The sequence below is a fragment of the Pseudophryne corroboree genome, chromosome 3 (assembly GCF_028390025.1).
Source record: "Pseudophryne corroboree isolate aPseCor3 chromosome 3, aPseCor3.hap2, whole genome shotgun sequence".
NCBI lineage: Eukaryota > Metazoa > Chordata > Amphibia > Anura > Myobatrachidae > Pseudophryne > Pseudophryne corroboree.
Window position 1 is genome coordinate 92,675,564 of NC_086446.1, and position 17,878 is coordinate 92,693,441.

At 47.8% G+C, this 17,878-nt stretch overlaps 1 protein-coding gene across 2 annotated transcripts in view; it reads right to left on the reverse strand.

Annotated features, from left to right (window-relative positions):
- The window catches only part of LOC135054851 (zinc finger protein 345-like), a 57,437-nt gene that overhangs the window by 4,296 nt on the left and 35,263 nt on the right, over positions 1-17,878 (reverse strand). For both annotated transcript variants that reach the window (XM_063958254.1, XM_063958255.1), the window contains exons 4-5: positions 12,231-12,425; positions 11,036-11,159 (exon numbers count right to left, since the gene is read on the reverse strand). In XM_063958254.1, the coding sequence (XP_063814324.1) occupies positions 11,036-11,159; positions 12,231-12,425 (319 nt within the window). The remainder of the gene's footprint in view (positions 1-11,035; positions 11,160-12,230; positions 12,426-17,878) is intronic.

Below are 17,878 nucleotides of genomic sequence, written 5' to 3' on the forward strand. Positions count from 1 at the left end.
GCCTGTTTGAGAGTTGACAGGACCAGATAAAGATCCTTTCGTGCAGTTGGCAGATGAAAAACGATAGTGGAATACGCCCATACCCTTTAGACAGGTACGGACCGCTAGAAGGGCCAAACACTGTTGGGGGGGGGAAAAAATTGTCAGAGGTAAAAAAAACCTTTAGCTTTAAAAAAACTCAGTGACAAAGCTGACCTTGTTGCAGCAGATCTGGATGAATGGGAGACGCCACTTGAGACTTGCCAACAATTTAAAAATGTCAGCATACCCCGACATGAGTTGCCAGTCTAGAGTCACTAAGATTACAATCACACGTTGAACCCTAATGCGGGCGATTTCAGGCGTCAACCTCAGGTTTGGTGGTAACGGATACTCTGGACGAGAATTTCACAGAACTGTAATGGTAGTCACTGCGAAAAGCCACGGGTTCCTATATCCCGCACAGAATTGTGGGAGTTTGAAGATGCTTCGAAAGTCCATGAGATTCTCCTGTGGAAAGTGTCCACGTCCGAACCAGTCAATGGAAGATTCCTGGAAGGTGAAACCCCAGAGTTTTTAAGCAAGCTTACAGAAGTTAGTCTTGTAATCTTCTACTGCTAGTATGAACACCGCTAAGACAACTGGCAGAAAGTATCTCTATGCAGGAACAATTGGGCCTGTACCAGCACTATCTCACTGTTGGCTCTTTACAGATACCGTACGTACACCCAGCGCTGAGCAGATGAATATGAACTGGCTGGCTGGCAAGGCCAAACTGGTCTCCTAAGAGAGTTAGGGGGACATGTACTAAGCAGTGTTAAAAGTGGAGAAAAGTGCCCATGGCAACAAATCAGCTGCTCTGTATACTTTTATAGTATGCAAATTATAAATGTTACGTCAATGCTGGTTGGTTGCCATGGGCAACTTCTTCAGTGGCTCTCTTCTCCACTTTTATCACTGCTTAGTACATGTCCCTCTAAGAAAAATAGCTGCAAGCTCGAGTACAGTCAGATACGGCTAAGATGTCAACTAGAGGTGTTGATGCTGAAGATGCAATGTCCCAGCACTCCATGTTCAAAAACCATGCAACAGTAGTCACAATCACCACAAGTGAGGACAGTCCAAAACATAAAACCAAAAGGAGATGCTGAGATGCACGATCAGTTTGGGAGTATTACCCAATGAAATAGCTATTGGGGGAACCTGGGGTATGAACAGTCACCAAAAAGGAGGCGATCGTTTGCAACAATATTTGCCCAACAAGACAGTTGGACTAGGCTGTAACAGCCTGCTGGTGATAAAGATCAGTACGTGGAGAAAGTAGCCAATAAGCGATATATCTTTGTTACCACACAGGTGCGATGTTGAAGCACCTGAACTGTGTGGTGCCGTTAAAACCATAAAGTAAAAATAGGATTTTGGTTACCTACCGGTAAATCCTTTTCTCGTAGTCCGTAGAGGATGCTGGGGTCCACATTAGTACCATGGGGTATAGACGGGTCCACCAGGAGCCATTGGCACTTTAAGAGTTTGAGATTGTGGGCTGGCTCCTCCCTCTATGCCCCTCCTACCAGACTCAGTCTAGAAACTGTGCCCGAGGAGCCGGACATCTTCGAGAGAAGGATTTAACTCAGATAGTGGTGAGATTCGTATCAGCTCACACATACAAGGCACATCAAGCTAACTTAGCTTGAGAAATCAACAACCGCTGAAACAGTACTTACCAAGTAACAATGCAGTACGTAACTAAAACAAAGTTGTACTGAACCATATAACAATGCAGGAAAACGAAGCGCTGGGGGGGGCGCCGGTATCTGTTCAGATGGTCGACCATGTTATGGTCGACAGTCATTAGGTCAACACATGGACACATGGTCAACACATGAACATGGTCGACACATGAAAGGTCGACACATGAAAAGGTCGACATGAGTTTTTTTACTTTTTTACTTTTGGCGAACTTTTCCATACTTTACGATCCACGTGGACTACGATTGGAATGGTAATCTGTGCGGAGCAAAGCGAAGGCACCAGGCCCGAAGCACGGCGAGCGAAGCGAGCCATGCGAGGGGACGCGGTGCACTAATTGGGGTTCCCAGTCACTTTACGCAAAAAATTACACCAAAAAAGTAAAAAAAAAACCTCATGTCGACCTTTCATGTGTCGACCATTTTCATGTGTCGACCATGTGTCTATGTCGACCAATAGTGGTCGACCTAATGACGGTCGACCACAACATGGTCGACCATTCATACCGGAACCGGGGGCGCCCAGCATCCTCTACAGATTACGAGAAAAGAATTTACCGGTAGGTAACCAAAATCCTATTTTCTTTACGTCCTAGAGGATGTTGGGGTCCACATTAGTACCATGGGGATGTACCAAAGCTCCTAGAATGGGAAGGAAAGCGCGGAGGCTCCTCCAGAACTGATTGACTGAACTTCAGATCATCAGAGGCCAAAGTATCAAACTTGTAGAACTTTGCAAATGTGTTCGACCCAGACCAAGTTGCAGCTCGGCAAAGTTGTAACGCCGAGACACCCTGGGCAGCCACCCAGGAAGACCTAACCTTACGAGTAGAGTGGGCTTTGACAGACGTAGGACACGGCAAGCATGCCATAGAATACGCATGCTGGATAGTGAACCTGATCCAGCGAGATATCGTCTGCTTAGAAGCAGGACACCCAATTTTCTTGGGATCATACAGGACAAACAAAGTCCGATTTCCTGTGACGAGCAGTCCTCTTCACATATATTTTCAGAGCCCTTACAACATCCAAGGACTTTCATGAAATTGAGGAGTCAGTAGCCACTGGCACCACTATAGGTTGGTTGATATGAAATGCCGACACAACCTTCGGAAGAAACTGCTGACGTGTCCGGAGTTCAGCTCTATCTTGGTGGAAGATCAAGTATGGGCTTTTACAGGACAAAGCCCCCAACTCCGATACACGTCTAGCAGAAGCTAAAGCCAACAAAGTGACAGCCTTCCATGTAAGAAATTTGACCTCGACCTCCTGTAGAGGCTCAAACCAGTCAGATTGGAGAAACTGCAACACCACGTTAAGATCCCATGGCGCCGTAGGTGGTACAAAGGGAGGTTGGATGTGCAGAACTCCCATCAAAAAGGTCTGAACCTCAGGGAGGGCAGCTAATTGTTTCTGGAAGAAAATGGACAGGGCCGAAATCTGGACTTCACAGATCCCAACTTCAGGACCATATCCACACCTGCTTGTAGAAAGAGGAGAAACCGTCCCAGTTGAAACTCCACCGCAGGAAATTTCTTGGACTCACACCAAGATACATATTTTTTTCAAAATCGATGGTAATGTTTAGACGTTACTCCTTTCCTAGCCTGTATCAGGGTAGGAATCACCTTGTTCGGAATGCCCTTTCGAGCTAGTAGCAGGCGTTAAACCTCCATGCCGTCAAGCGTAGCCGCGGTAAATCTTGATAGGCGAACGGCCCCTGCTGCAGCAGGTCCTCCCGAAGAGAAAGAGGCCTCGGCTCTTCTTGCAGTAGATCCAGAAGATCTGTGTACCAAGCCCTTCTTGGCTAGTCTGGAGCAATGAGGATCGCTTGAACCCTTGTTCTCCTTATGAGCTTCAGAACTCTTGGGATGAGTGGAAGTGGAGGAAACATGTACACCGACTGGAACACCCACGGAGTCACCACTGCTTGTGGGTCCCTCGACATGGAACAATACCGCCAAAGCATCTTGTTGAGACGAGAGGCCATCATGTCGATCTGGGGTACGCCCCAAAGATCTGTTACCTCCTTGAACACCTCCGGATGGAGACCCCACTCCCCTGGATGGAGATCGTGTCCGCTTCCCAGTTGTCTACTCCCGGAATGAAGATTGCTGACAGCACCAACGCGTACTTTTCTGCCCAGAGGATGATTCTTGGTACCTCTGCCATTGCAGCTCTGCTCTTTGTTCCGCCCTGGTTTATGTAAGCCACTGTCGTCACATTGTCCGACTGCACTTGAATGGCCCGATATCTCAGAAGATGGGCCGCTTGGAGAATACCGTTGTAGACAGCTCTTAGTTCCAGAATGTTTATCGGCAGGCCGGCTTCCAGACTTGACCACCTTCCTTGGAAGGTTACCCCTTGAGTGACTGCGCTCCAGCCTCGGAGACTTGCATCCGTGGTTGGAAGGATCCAGTCCTGAATCCCGAACCTGCAGCCCTCCAGAAGATGAGGTAATTGCAGCCACCAGAGGAGTGAAATCCTGGCCTTTGGCGACAGACGTATTCTCTGGTGCATGTGTAGATGGGATCCCGACCACTTGTCCAGGAGATCCAGTTGGAAGGACCAAGCGTGAAACCTCTCGTATTGTATAGCCTCGTAAGAGGCCACCATCTTCCCCAGAAGACGAATGCACTGATGAACTGACACCCAGGCTGGCTTCAGGACATCCCGGACCATCGTTTGAATCACCAACGCCTTTTCCTCTGGGAGAAACACCCTCTGCACCTACGTGTCGAGGATAATTCCCAGAAAGGACAACCTCCTGGTTGGTTCCAAATGTGATTTTGGAAGATTCAGGATCCAACCATGTTCCCTGAGAAGCTGGGTCGTGAGTGCTATGGACCGTAACAGCTTCTCCTTGGACGATGCTTTTATCAGCAGAGCGTAAAGATACGGAATTATGTTCACCCCGTCTGCGGAGGAGAATCATCATTTTCGCCATCACCTTAGTGAATACCCTCGGTGCTGTGGAGAGGCCGAATGGGAGGGCCTGGAACTGAAAGTGACAGTCCAACAGTGCGAATCGAAGATAAGCTTGATGCGGCAGCCAAATCGGAATGTGGAGGTACGCATCCTTGATATCCAGGGATACTAGGAATTCCCCCTCCTCGAGACCTTATATCACTGCCCTTAGAGACTCCATTTTGAACTTGAACTCCCTCAGAAAGGGGTTTAGTGATTTTAAGTTCAGAATGGGCCTGACCGAACCATCCGGTTTCGGTACCACGAAAAGGTTTGCATAGTAACCTTTGCTTTGCAAATGAGGTGGTCCTGGCACAATGACCTGTGCCTCCACCAACTTCTGGACGGCTTCTTGCAGGACAGTCCTGTCTGCCAGCAGAGCTGGTTAGCCTGATCTGAAAAATCGTAGAGGAGGGAGATTTTGAAATTCCAGCCTGTACCCCTGGGACACAATATCTTGCACCCAGGGGTCCAGGCCGGAGGACACCCAGACATGACTGAAATGTCTGAGTCTCGCTCCCACCTCTGGGGCGTGCAGTCCACAGTCATGCAGAGGACTTTGGTGTAGCTGAAGCAGGTTTCTGTTCCTGGGAACCTGCAGCCGCAGGTTTCTTGAACTTGGGCCGACCTCCCCAAAAGAAGGTGTTGGACGGCTTGGCCTTTCTGGGCTTGGTAGACCGAAAGGGCTGTGATGTAACTGAAGAAAAGGGTTTCTTCGGAGGTGTAGCTGAGGGAAGAAAGGGTGATTTACCAGCCGTAGCCGTGGAGATCCACACATCTAACGCTTCCCCAAAGAGAGCCTGACTTGTGTAGGGTAGGGTCTCCACACTTCTTCTGGATTCCGCGTCGGCAGCCCACTGGCGCAACCACAGTCCTTGACGAGCTGATACTGAAATCGAGGAAATTCCCGCAGCCATGGAACCCAGGTCTTTCATGGATTCTACCAGAAATCCTGCCGAATCCTGAATGTTACGTAAAAACAATTCAACATCACATTTCTCCATAGTATCCAAGTCCTCAAGTAACGTGCCTGACCACTTTACTATAGCTTTGGCAATCCAAGCGCTGGCAATAGTGGGACATAGTATTGCCCCAGAAGCCGTGTACATGGATTTGAGCAATTATCAATTTTACGATCAGCCGGCTCTTTCAAGGCGGTAGATCCTGGAACAGGTAAAACCACCTTTTTTGAGAGTCTGGATACTGACGTGTCAACAATAGGCGGGTTTTCCCATTTTTTCCTATCCTCTACCAGGAAAGGAAACGCTACCAGAACCCTCTTGGGTATCTGGAATTTTTTTATCCGGGTTTTCCCAAGCTTTTTCAAATATAGCATTTAATTCCTTTGATGCAGGGAAGGTTAGCGAGGCTTTCTTATTTTCAGTGAAGTAAGCCTCTTCAACCTGCTCGGGTGTTGTATCAGCAAAATTCAACACATCCCTAATAGCCTCTATCATCAACTGCACCCCTTTTGCAAGAGATGCTGCCCCCCGCAACACGTCACCGTCTGCAGTATCAGAATCGGTATCGGTATCATCCTGCATGATGTGTGCAAGAGCACGTTTATGTGAATATACAGCGGGGAGCCCTGATGTACAAGAACTGGGCCAGACTGCCACAGAGTTCTGTAAAGCCTGAGTTGCAGATTCATTTTGTGCAACCCTGTTACAAATCTGAGAAATCATAGATTTGATAGAGGATAACCACTCAGGCTCCCTTGCTGGTATCTGTGCTAAACCAGTGCAATCCTGATTACATGGAATGGGATCATCCTGAGAGGACATATCCTCTGCAGCATATGACACAGAGTCCCTGGACATTGCTTAATGGCGACCACAGACACTCCACACACACACACACACACACACACACACACACACACACACACACACACACACACACACACACACAGACAGAGTTTCACCTCCAAGAATGGCAAGAGAGACACAGAGATTGGAGCCAACCCACACACAGCGCTTTTAATATAAAGGGAGAGCCCCTATCAGTGCTGACTGTGCACCTTAATAGGTTACACAGTCATTTTGCAGCCTCCCCCCTTTCTACAAGCCCCTGGTACCGTGATAGATAGCTGGAGTTGCTGTGGAGGGACTTGCTCTTCACTGACAGCGTTGTACAGGCAGGAAAATGGCGCTGAACGCTGCTGGGTCCTCTCTGAGAAGCTCCGCCCCCAAAATGGCGCTGTCTGCCCGCTCTTCATAGGATTTTACTGGCCTGAGGATTTATGCTGGCTGAGATCCCGGAACCCCGACAGGCTGTGTGACCAGTGTAGGGTGTAGGCGCTGGCTCAGGGCGCCCCTCACAGCGCCGCACTATGTACCGCTGAGCCTCCGGGGCGCAGTTAATACTGCGCTCCTACCCTGATGCGCCATCTTCACACCGGCCCCCCGCTTGCTAAGGGGGTCGGTGACTCACTCGCCACTGATCTTCAGCTCTGTAAGGGGGTGGCGGCATGCTGCTGGGGTGAGCGATCCCCTGTGGCGGGGAATGAACTATCCCCTCAGGAGCTCGGTGTCCTGTCAGCGGAGATAGTAGCTCAGATCCCGCAGGGCGGACCCCACTCCCCCCCCCCTTAGTCCCTCAAAGCAGGGAGGCTGTTGCCAGCAGCCTCCCTCTAAAATAATAAACTCTAAAAATTAACTTTACTAGAGAAACTCTGGAGAGCTCCCCTAGCTGTGACCGGCTCCTCCGGGCACATTTTCTAAGCTGAGTCTGGTAGGAGGGGCATAGAGGGAGGAGCCAGCCCACACTCTCAAACTCTTAAAGTGCCAATGGCTCCTGGTGGACCTGTCTATACCCCATGGTACTAATGTGGACCCCAGCATCCTCTAGGACGTAAGAAAAATCGTACTGCATAAATATTGTTCATGTGATGTGACCGCGATCAGAGTAGACCGTTAGATGGAATGGAAGGACACACTTACTGGTGACTATTACAAGAGAATGAGCCAAAGCAGTAAGCCCAAAAAAGAATCCCAACTCGATGTTCAAACCGCAAAAGTGCCATATCGGCTGGAAGAAGCTGTATAGCCTCAACAAGGAACAAGTTGGAGTTCTTGTTGTAGCGGTTGAACAAGTACAATGACGGTCAGACGGGACAATACCACGCTAAAACACTGTATTCTGGATTTGAGTGTGAAGGCCCAAAGTCCACTGTCCTATTATCAGCTGCACTCTGAAGCTATGTGGCCCTGTGGAGCAGGTTGTTCTTCAACAAATAACAGAGTTCGCATAAGTTTGACATAATGTAAACAACCCAACGGGAGGGACAGGAAATGGATAAAGATCGCAAAGGCCAACAAGTGGAAACACTGTTAAACTCACCCCCATGTCGCACACTCTATGCGAAGGAGTATGACATACTGCTAACAAGGGAGGAAATACTGAACTTGAAAGGAGGAAACAACCAAAGATATCCAGCACCACAGTGTAAATGAAGGTGGGACACCGACTTGCTGAGAGCCTGCGCCTCTGTAGGTTGTACTATGGCTAATGTATTGTCCTTCAATGCCTGCGTGTGACTGTACCTGACAGCTCACAGAAAACCTCAGAGTTAGCCACTGTATGCATAGATACACACACAGAAGAAAGTAACAGCGAAACAAGCATAGGAGAGTGAGAACTACAGGAATACAAAACGTAGCGCAATTACTTGTAATTGAGTGACACAGTCCTACATACTGATGAACACCCCAAAGTGAGCGTGAGACACACAGCAATATATGGCATACATACGTACGCATAGGAGACAGTGGCACATTAATATATACTGATAAACGCCCCTAGGTGTGCGCAAGACACAGCAATATATAGCGTACATAGATACGCATAGGAGAGAGTGACAAACTCACAAAAGCAAGCACGAGACAAAGCAATATAGAGCGTACCAAGAAATGCATAGGTGAGACAGACACCATTCCATTTACTGATGAACACACATAAGTGAGCGTGAGACTCCCGCAAAACCATGCCCCTTTTCTATAAGCCACGCCCCCTTTCAGATGCGCCACAGCCTATAGATGTGAGGAGTCCCTCATCCTCATCTCCCAACGTTGGGAGGTATGCAGTACTACTAGAACAATTACCAATTCACATGCCTTCCTTTTGTTCTCTCAACCTTACCAAGGACCTTCACAAAGATTCTAGTACTAATGTCCTAGGGGCACTCAGGAAACACGGCATTGCTGTGTGTTATTATCTTGACGGTTTCCTGGTGGTAGTGTCACTGAGAACTGCAGACAGTAACTCAGAGAGCAGTGGCTTTTCTCAGACTCCAGTAACACGTCAATATGCAGAAGAGCCATCTTGTGCCGTCACAACAGCTGCAGACCCTAGCATTATGCACAGACACTAAAAGGGTTAGAGACAACACAACGACTGCAGCAGATAAAGCAACTAGTACAGCAATTAAGAGTTGCAATCAATGTTGCTTGGATCGAAACTCTAGACTCGGCGACATCAACAGAAACTGGTAAACAAATCCAAAGCTGAAAGCCGTAGGGACGATTCTCTCCAGGCCAGAATGGAGGGGAAAAAAAAAAAATCCAAATTCCAATGCAGTTTAGTTTTCCGTTTATTGTCTGTGTAACACTGAACACTCCTTACTATTTATAGGCACAATTTCTGAACGACATGTGTTTCCCTTTCATGTAGAAACTTTCAGATATTCAGTCCAAGACAAACCGGCTTCTCCACTTACATCTTGCATTGGGTATTACGGGTCATGCAGGAGTTCTCCTCCGGAACCTGGAGGTCGCACTTCATCACACTATGGGGGTAATTCCAAGTTAATCGCAGTAGAAAATTTGTTAGCAGTTGGGCAAAACCATGGTCCTCATTCCGAGTTGTTCGCTCGTTGCCGATTTTCGCTATATTGCGATTAGTCGCTTACTGCGCATGCGCAAGGTTCGCAGAGCGCATGCGCTTAGTTATTTTGCACAAAAGTTAGGTATTTTACTCATGGCATAACAAGGATTTTTCATCGTTCTGGTGATCGTACTGTGATTGACAGGAAGTGGGTGTTTCTGGGCGGAAACGTGCCGTTTTCTGGGCGTGTGCGAAAAAACGCTGGCGTTTCTGGGAAAAACGTGGGAGTGTCTGGAGAAACGGGGGAGTGTCTGGGCGAATGCTGGGTGTGTTTGTGACGTCAAACCAGGAACGAAACTGACTGAACTGATCGCAATGGCTGAGTAAGTCTGGAGCTACTCAGAAACTGCTAAGAAATTTCTATTCGCAATTCTGCTAAGCTAAGATACACTCCCAGAGGGAGGCGGCTTAGCGTGTGCAATGCTGCTAAAAGCAGCTAGCGAGCGAACAACTCGGAATGAGGGCCCATGTGCACTGCAGGGGTGGCAGATATAACATGTGCAGAGAGAGTTAGATTTGGGTGGGGTGTATTTAAACTGAAATCTAAATTGCAGTGTAAAAATAAAGCAGCCAGTATTTACCCTGCACAGAAACAAAATAACCCACCCAAATCTAACTCTCTCTGCAAATGTTATATCTGCCCCCCCTGCAGTGCACATGGTTTTGCCCAATTGCTAACAAACTTGCTGCTGCGATCAACTCAGAATTACCCCCATGGTTTTGCCCAACTGCCCGAAGCATAGCGAGCGAAGCGAGCCATGCGAGGGGACATGGTGCACCAATTGGGGTTGCCCTTTACTTTATGAAGAAAACACCAAAAACAGTTCAAAAACACGTCGACCTTTTGACCTGTCAACCTAGTACATGTCGACCTAATATCCATGTCGACCTTCAGTGGTCGACCTAAGTTGGGTCGACCCAACTAGCCATACCCGTCTGAGAGATCATCCAGGCCTCTAGGGGGAATGAGGTGCCAGACGTTACAAGGGCTCAGGCGACAAGAGAAGCGGCGACTTTGTGTGGGGGAAAAGGGCACGAGCCGCAGTGACTGAACTTTGAGAAACAGCAGGATGGTCATCACCCCACACTTTTGTTACACCTATCATCTATTCATGCTATCCAGTGCACTCCTAGTCCTATGTAAGCATAATGATAAATCACATGAATTTATTGTGCGCACAAACTCGGTCCTCAAGGCACCCTAACAGTACAGATTTTAAAAATATCCATGCTTGAGCACAGTAACTTAATTCGTATCGCAGACAATTTGATTTAACCATCTGTGCTCAACCATGGACATCCTTAAAACCTGGACTATTAAGTTGCCTTGAGGACTGGGTTTGGGAACCACTGACATAATATATGATACTCGCAGATGCATCATCCCAATATTGTGCACATTTAACAATCTATTCATATAGAGTGCGGACTTCTCTGTATACAAAATCACCTCTTACCCAGTGATGTGAGGGGCCGATTAGTCTCCATTATGGGATCCATGTATAGATCTTTGTTCTCTTCTATATATTCCCACTCCTCCATGGAGGACTCACCAGACACGTCCTGACACCTTATAGGAACCTGACACACACAATGACACAGTCATCACCCAGACACCTTCCCTGCTGTTACTGTATAATGCCCCATTCCCAGCAGTCACCTCTCCAGTCATCACCCAGACACCTTCCCTGCTGTTACTGTATAATGTCCCATTCCCAGCAGTCACCTCTCCAGACATCACCCAGACACCTCCTCTGGTGTTACTGTATAATGTCCCATTCCCAGCAGTCACCTCTCCAGTCATCACCCAGACACCTCCCAGGGTGTTACTGTATAATGCCCCATCCCCAGCAGTCACCTCTCCAGTCATCACCCAGACACCTCCCCTGGCGTTACTGTATAATGTCCCATTCCCAGCAGTCACCTCTCCAGACATCACCCAGACACCTCCCCTGGTGTTACTGTATAATACCCCATTCCCAGCAGTCACCTCTCCAGTCATCACCCAGACACCTCCCCTGGTGTTACTGTATAATGTCCCATTCCCAGCAGTCACCTCTCCAGTCATCACCCAGACACCTCCCCTGGCGTTACTGTATAATGTCCCATTCCCAGCAGTCACCTCTCCAGTCATCACCCAGACACCTCCTCTGGTGTTACTGTATAATGTCCCATTCCCAGCAGTCACCTCTCCAGTCATCACCCAGACACCTCCCCTGGTGTTACTGTATAATGCCCCATTCCCAGCAGTCACCTCTCCAGTCATCACCCAGACACCTCCCCTGGTGTTACTGTATAATGTCCCATTCCCAGCAGTCACCTCTCCAGTCATCACCCAGACACCTCCCCTGGTGTTACTGTATAATGTCCCATTCCCAGCAGTCACCTCTCCAGTCATCACCCAGACACCTCCCCTGGTGTTACTGTATAATGCCCCATTCCCAGCAGTCACCTCTCCAGTCATCACCCAGACACCTCCCCTGGTGTTACTGTATAATGCCCCATTCCCTGCAGTCACCTCTCCAGTCATAACCCAGACACCTCTCCCCTGGTGTTACTGTATAATGTCCCATTCCCAGCAGTCACCTCTCCAGTCATCACCCAGACACCTCCCCTGGTGTTACTGTATAATGTCCCATTCCCAGCAGTCACCTCTCCAGTCAGCAGCTGAATGATCTTGTTGGTGAGTTCCAGAATCTTCTGCTCATTGTCTCTCTCATGTATCAGTGAGTGAGGTGGGGGATTCGTGACGGGGCTCTGGGTCCTGCTCCATCCTCCTGACACACAGGTATGACTGGTAATGGGTGTCACACGCTCTCCGGATTTCTTCCTTACTACTGTGCAGTCCTGTGTGGTGAAAATTATGAAAAACCATTATTTACATACCTATATAGACCTAATGTATATATACAGTATAAAAGGCAAATACCACTGACTCATCACAAAATCTCCTGAACCATAAGGACTAGGAACTTGACATTTAGATAGTGGCTTGCTTTTGTGACGTAGGCACCCACTAAGAAGGGATTTTTCAAAATTCCACCCACAAAGGGGTTAAAAGTGGTGAGATGATTATTGGGAATTCCCCCCTCACAGAGGAGAGTTGAGACGGCCCACCCAGCCGGGGCTAAAAAGAATGCATGGTGCCGGCGATACCAAGTCGCAGAGGGGGGAGGGCACAATACTCTGTTCCTGCACTTCCTTGCCAGTGGCAGTTGCAGAGCAGTCCATTATTCAAATAGGGGAGCCACATCAACTGCCACTGTCAAGCATCGCTGGGTGTGGCTACCCTATTTGGAATAATGGACTGCTCTGCAAATGCCACTGTCAAGGAAGTCCAGCCTTATGGTTCAGGAGATTTTGTGATGAGCCAGTGGTATTTGCCTTTTATATATATAGATTTCAGATACAAGTACTCAACCAACCTATTTCCAGTCAGGAGAGGACAGTGTCTCAACTATCAGAGGCTAACCTGTCACTTAAACTAAACATTGCCAAACCTCTCAGAGAGCAATTGGAGGAAAGGAGAGAGAGATATTTTGACTCTTAAATGAAATAAAGGAAAGCTTGATAGTCGGCAACTACTTATGTGCTGTGTAAAGGGTGCCGACAGCTCTCCCAGTGTTGCGCGAAAATCTTTACCTTTTTACCTCAAAGGATGAGCCCTAAGGAGAATGAGAAGCTAAGCAAGGAGACCTGGGGCCCTTTTTAAATGAGTCAGCCTATCCCTGCAAACCTTACATATTTAACATACAGTGGGCGGAGCTTGGCCTGTTGTCACAGCATTTACAGCACCGAGCAGGGCAACATCAGAGGCGGGACGGGACAGAGAAGCAGGCAGATTATTTTCCTTAGTGCCAGCCTTTTGACAGCTTCAATCCGGGGAAGGCCCGACCGGAGGTGTGGCCTGACAAATATTGGCAGCGGTGGCCAGATCATGTCCTTTTGTAAGTCTAATTGCTGATCTTGTGTGTGTTTTGATTTTATTCATATATGTCACAATTGTTATATATGCAGTTTTGTGTTTTATATGTAAAAATGTTTAAAAGCAGTATTACATTTGCTTAAATACCAGCGTTTTTCATCTCTTTGTGATTATACTTGAAATTTCGTAGTGAAGCAAGGGTATTCAGCTAGTACAGTATATAAAACACCTGCTAAAGACAACTGCGTGGGATTTCTGCATGTACTATTTAGTACTAAGAAAAAATGTAAAATAAAATAAGTCATACATCGCAGCACCTGTCACTTGCAACGTACTAGGTCGAAAAAGCCATACAGCTAACCTCACGGGTATGGTACAATATATATTGTAGACAAACATCATGTGATCATAATGTTGACATGGTCATAGTGTTGACAGCATGTGATAATGACCACATCGGCAGCTCCAGCGCTGTCTTCAGGTGATGATAACTTCTGGTGTTTTCATTGACGCTTCCCATGGTATGACTAATCCTAACCCTTAACCCTCCCTCCTATAGACCAACCCTTACACTAACCCTAGTGCCTAACCCTAATCTATCTGCCCGCAGACTAACCCTAACCCTCCCTCTAGTACTTAACCCTAATCTCCCCACCTATAGACTAACCCTTCCCCTTCCCCTAGTGCCTAACCCTAACCTATCTGCCCGGAGACCAACCCTAACCCTTCCCCTAGTGCCTAACCCAAACCTCCCCTCCTGTAGACTAACCCTAACCCTCTGCCTAGTGCCTAACCCTAATCTATCTGCCCGCAGACTAACCCTAACCCTCCCTCTAGTACTTAACCCTAATCTCCCCACCTATAGACTAACCCTAACCTATCTGCCCGCAGACCAAACCTAGTGCCTAACCCAAACCTCCCCTCCTATAGACTAACCCTCTGCCTAGTGCCTAACCCTAACTTATCTGCCCGCAGACCAACCCTAACTCTTCCCCTAGTGCCTAACCCAAACCTCCCCTCCTATAGACTAACCCTAACCCTCCGCCTAGTGCCTAACCCTAACCTATCTGCCCGCAGACCAACCCTAACCCTTCCCCATGTGCCTAACCCAAACCTCCCCTCCTGTAGACTAACCCTAACCCTCTGCCTAGTGCCTAACCCTAATCTATCTGCCCGCAGACTAACCCTAACCCTCCCTCTAGTACTTAACCCTAATTTCCCCACCTATAGACTAACCCTTCCCCTTCACCTAGTGCTTAACCCTAACCTACCTACCCGCAGACCAAACCTAGTGCCTAACCCAAACCTCCCCTCCTATAGACTAACCCTAACCCTCCGCCTAGTGCCTAACCCTAACCTATCCAACCGCAGACAAATCCTAACCCTTCCCCTAATGCCTAACCCTAACCTCCCCTCCGATAGAATAACCCTAACCCTCTCCCCCTAGTTCCTATCCCTAGCCTATCCGCCCACAGACTAACCATAACCTACCCTTCTATAGACTATCCCTAACCCTCACCTATCTGCCTGCAGACTAAACCTAACACTCCCCTATTGCCTAACCCTAATTTATCCGCCCGCAGACTAACCCTAACCCTCCCACTAGTGCCTAACCCTAACCTCCCCTCCTATAGACTAACCCTAACTCTCCCCCTAGTACCTAACCCTAACCTATCCACTCGCAGACCAACCCTAACTCTAACCTCCCCTCTGATAGACTAACCCTAACCCTCTCCCTCTAGTGCCTAACCATAGCCTATCCGCCTGCAGACTAACCCTAACCCTCCCCTAGTGCCTAACTCTAAAATCCACTCCTGCAGACTAACCCTAACCCTTCTCCTAGTGTCTAACCGTAATCATCCCCTTTGCAGTCTAACCCTCCCCCTACTAACTAACCCTAACTATATCCCGACTACCTAACCCTCCCCTTCTGCAGACTAACCCTATCCCTAGTTCCTAACCCTAACTCTCCCTTCCCAGAGCCTAACCCTAACCCTCCCTGTACTGCCTAACTATATCCCTCCTCCAAGTGTGTAATCCTAATCTCCACTCCTGTAGATTAACCCTAACCCTTCTACAAGTGCCTAACCCTAATCCTCCTCTCAGCAGCCTAACCTTCCCACTACTGACTAACTCTAACTATATCCCTACTGCCTAACACTCCCCTACCACAGCCTAACTCTCCCACTACTGCCTAACCCAAACCCTCCCCCTAGTGCATAATCCTAACTCCCCACATCCCAACACTAACCTTTCCGAAGACTAACAATAACCCTCCTCTGCCACACTCTAACTCTAACCTCCCCTCCCCTAAATTAACCCTGACCCTACCACAGCCTAACCCTCCCCTCCTATAGCCTAACCCTAATCCTCCCCTTCCATAGCCTATATCTCCCCTCCCATAACCCATCCCTAAACCACCCCTCCCACAGCCTAACCCTCCACTCCAATAGCCTAACCCTAACCCTCCCCTCCTATTGCCTAACCCTCCACTCCAATAGCCTATTCCTAAACCTCCCCTCCTGCAGGCTAACACTAACTTCCCCCTACTGCTTAAGCCTAACCCTCTGCACAAGTTGATATGTTCAATGTTAACCTTTTAACAACGTGACACCATCATAAAATAAACATTGTAAAAAGAACGTTATGGTAAAACTTATCTTCATTAACTCTTTTTCTTCGAGGTCCATGGGATGCACAGGCAATAGCTTGGGCATGACTGGTGGACACCAGGGGATAAATTTACTAAGATGGGAGTTCTATTTAAGATGGGATGTTGCCTATAGCAACCAATCAGATTCCAGGTATTATCTTCTAGAAGGTGGTGGATAAATGAGAAGTAGAATCTGATTGGTTGCTATAGGCAACATCACATCTTAAATAGAACTCCCATCTTAGTAAATTTACCCCCAGGATTGGCACTGAACAGCTTAAACTTGTGAGCCTCCCAGGATGCACTGGGCTCCTCTCCCCGCATACCCCATCCTCATGCTCTGGCACGTCATAGAAACATAGAATGTGATGGCAGATAAGAACCACTTGGCCCATCTAGTCTGCCCCTTTTTTTTACCATAATTTTTTTTATCTCAAACCTTATTTGATCCTTATTTCTTGTAAGGATATCCTTGTGTCTATCACATGCATGTTTAAATTGCTCTACTGTCTTAGCCTCTTCCACCTCTGATGGGAGGCTTTTCCACTTGTCCACTACCCTTTCTGTGAAGTCATTTTTTCCTCACATTTCCCCTGAACCTCCCCCCTCCAGTCTCAGTGCATGTCCTCGTGTCTTATTGCTTCTCTTCATTTGGAGAATGTTTACTTCCTGGACCTTGTTAATACCTTTGATATATTTGAAAGTTTCTATCATGTCCCCTCTTTCCCTTCTCTGCTCCAAACTATACATATTGAGATTTTTTAGTCTTTCTGTGTATGTTTTGTGATGTAGGCCATGCACCATTTTCAGTTTTAGGTAACAAGCCCAAATCAGGAGCTGAAGAGAGGAGAGAAGGAAGAATGGTATACACAGGAAATCACACTCTCATAGAGAAGAGAAGGGGACCGTGAAGGCAACCCAATGAAGCTAGGTGCGTCAGGATAGGCGCCCTGTGGATCCAACGGACCTCAAAGAAAAAAAGAGTTAACGAAGGTAAGTTTTACCATAACGCTTTCTTTTCTTCTTCGGGGTCCATGGTCTCCACAGGGTTAACCTTGGGATGTCCCAAAGCAGTTGTAATAGGGAGAGAACGCTCCTAAACTGAAAGGAGGATATTGCGGACAAAAGTTGCATTCTGAGAGGCAAACGTATCAAAGGCATAGAACCTAATAGAAGTGTGTGCAGAAGGCAACGTAGCAGCCTTGCACAATTGTTCAGCAGACGCTCCACTGAGTACTGCCCACAAAGGACCCACAGAGCAAGTAGAGCAGCGGAAACTGTACTTGGAACAGGAAGTTCAGCCTGTGTGTAAGCCTGTGAGATGGTTATCCGGAACCAATGTGCCAACGTTTGCTTATTGGTGAGCCAGCGCCGCTTGTGGAATCCATAGAGGATAAATAAGGAATCCATTTTCCCAACAGAAGCAGTATGGTCCAAGCAGATATGTAGAGCACGGACCACGTTCAACGAGGCTTCCTCTTGTAAAAGACAAGGTTCCTGGAAAGCCAGTACCACAATTGGTTCGTTGATATGGAATTTAGACACTACCTTAGGTAGGTATCCACGTTTAGTCCGAATAACCATCCGGTTCTGGTGGAGTATCAAAAAGGGGGAGCGACAGGAGAGAGCTCCCAAGTCAGAGACTCTTCAGGGTGATGCTATAGCCAGGAGACATAGAGTCATAGCAGTGAGCCACTTAAGGTCCACCGTTTCCAATGGCTC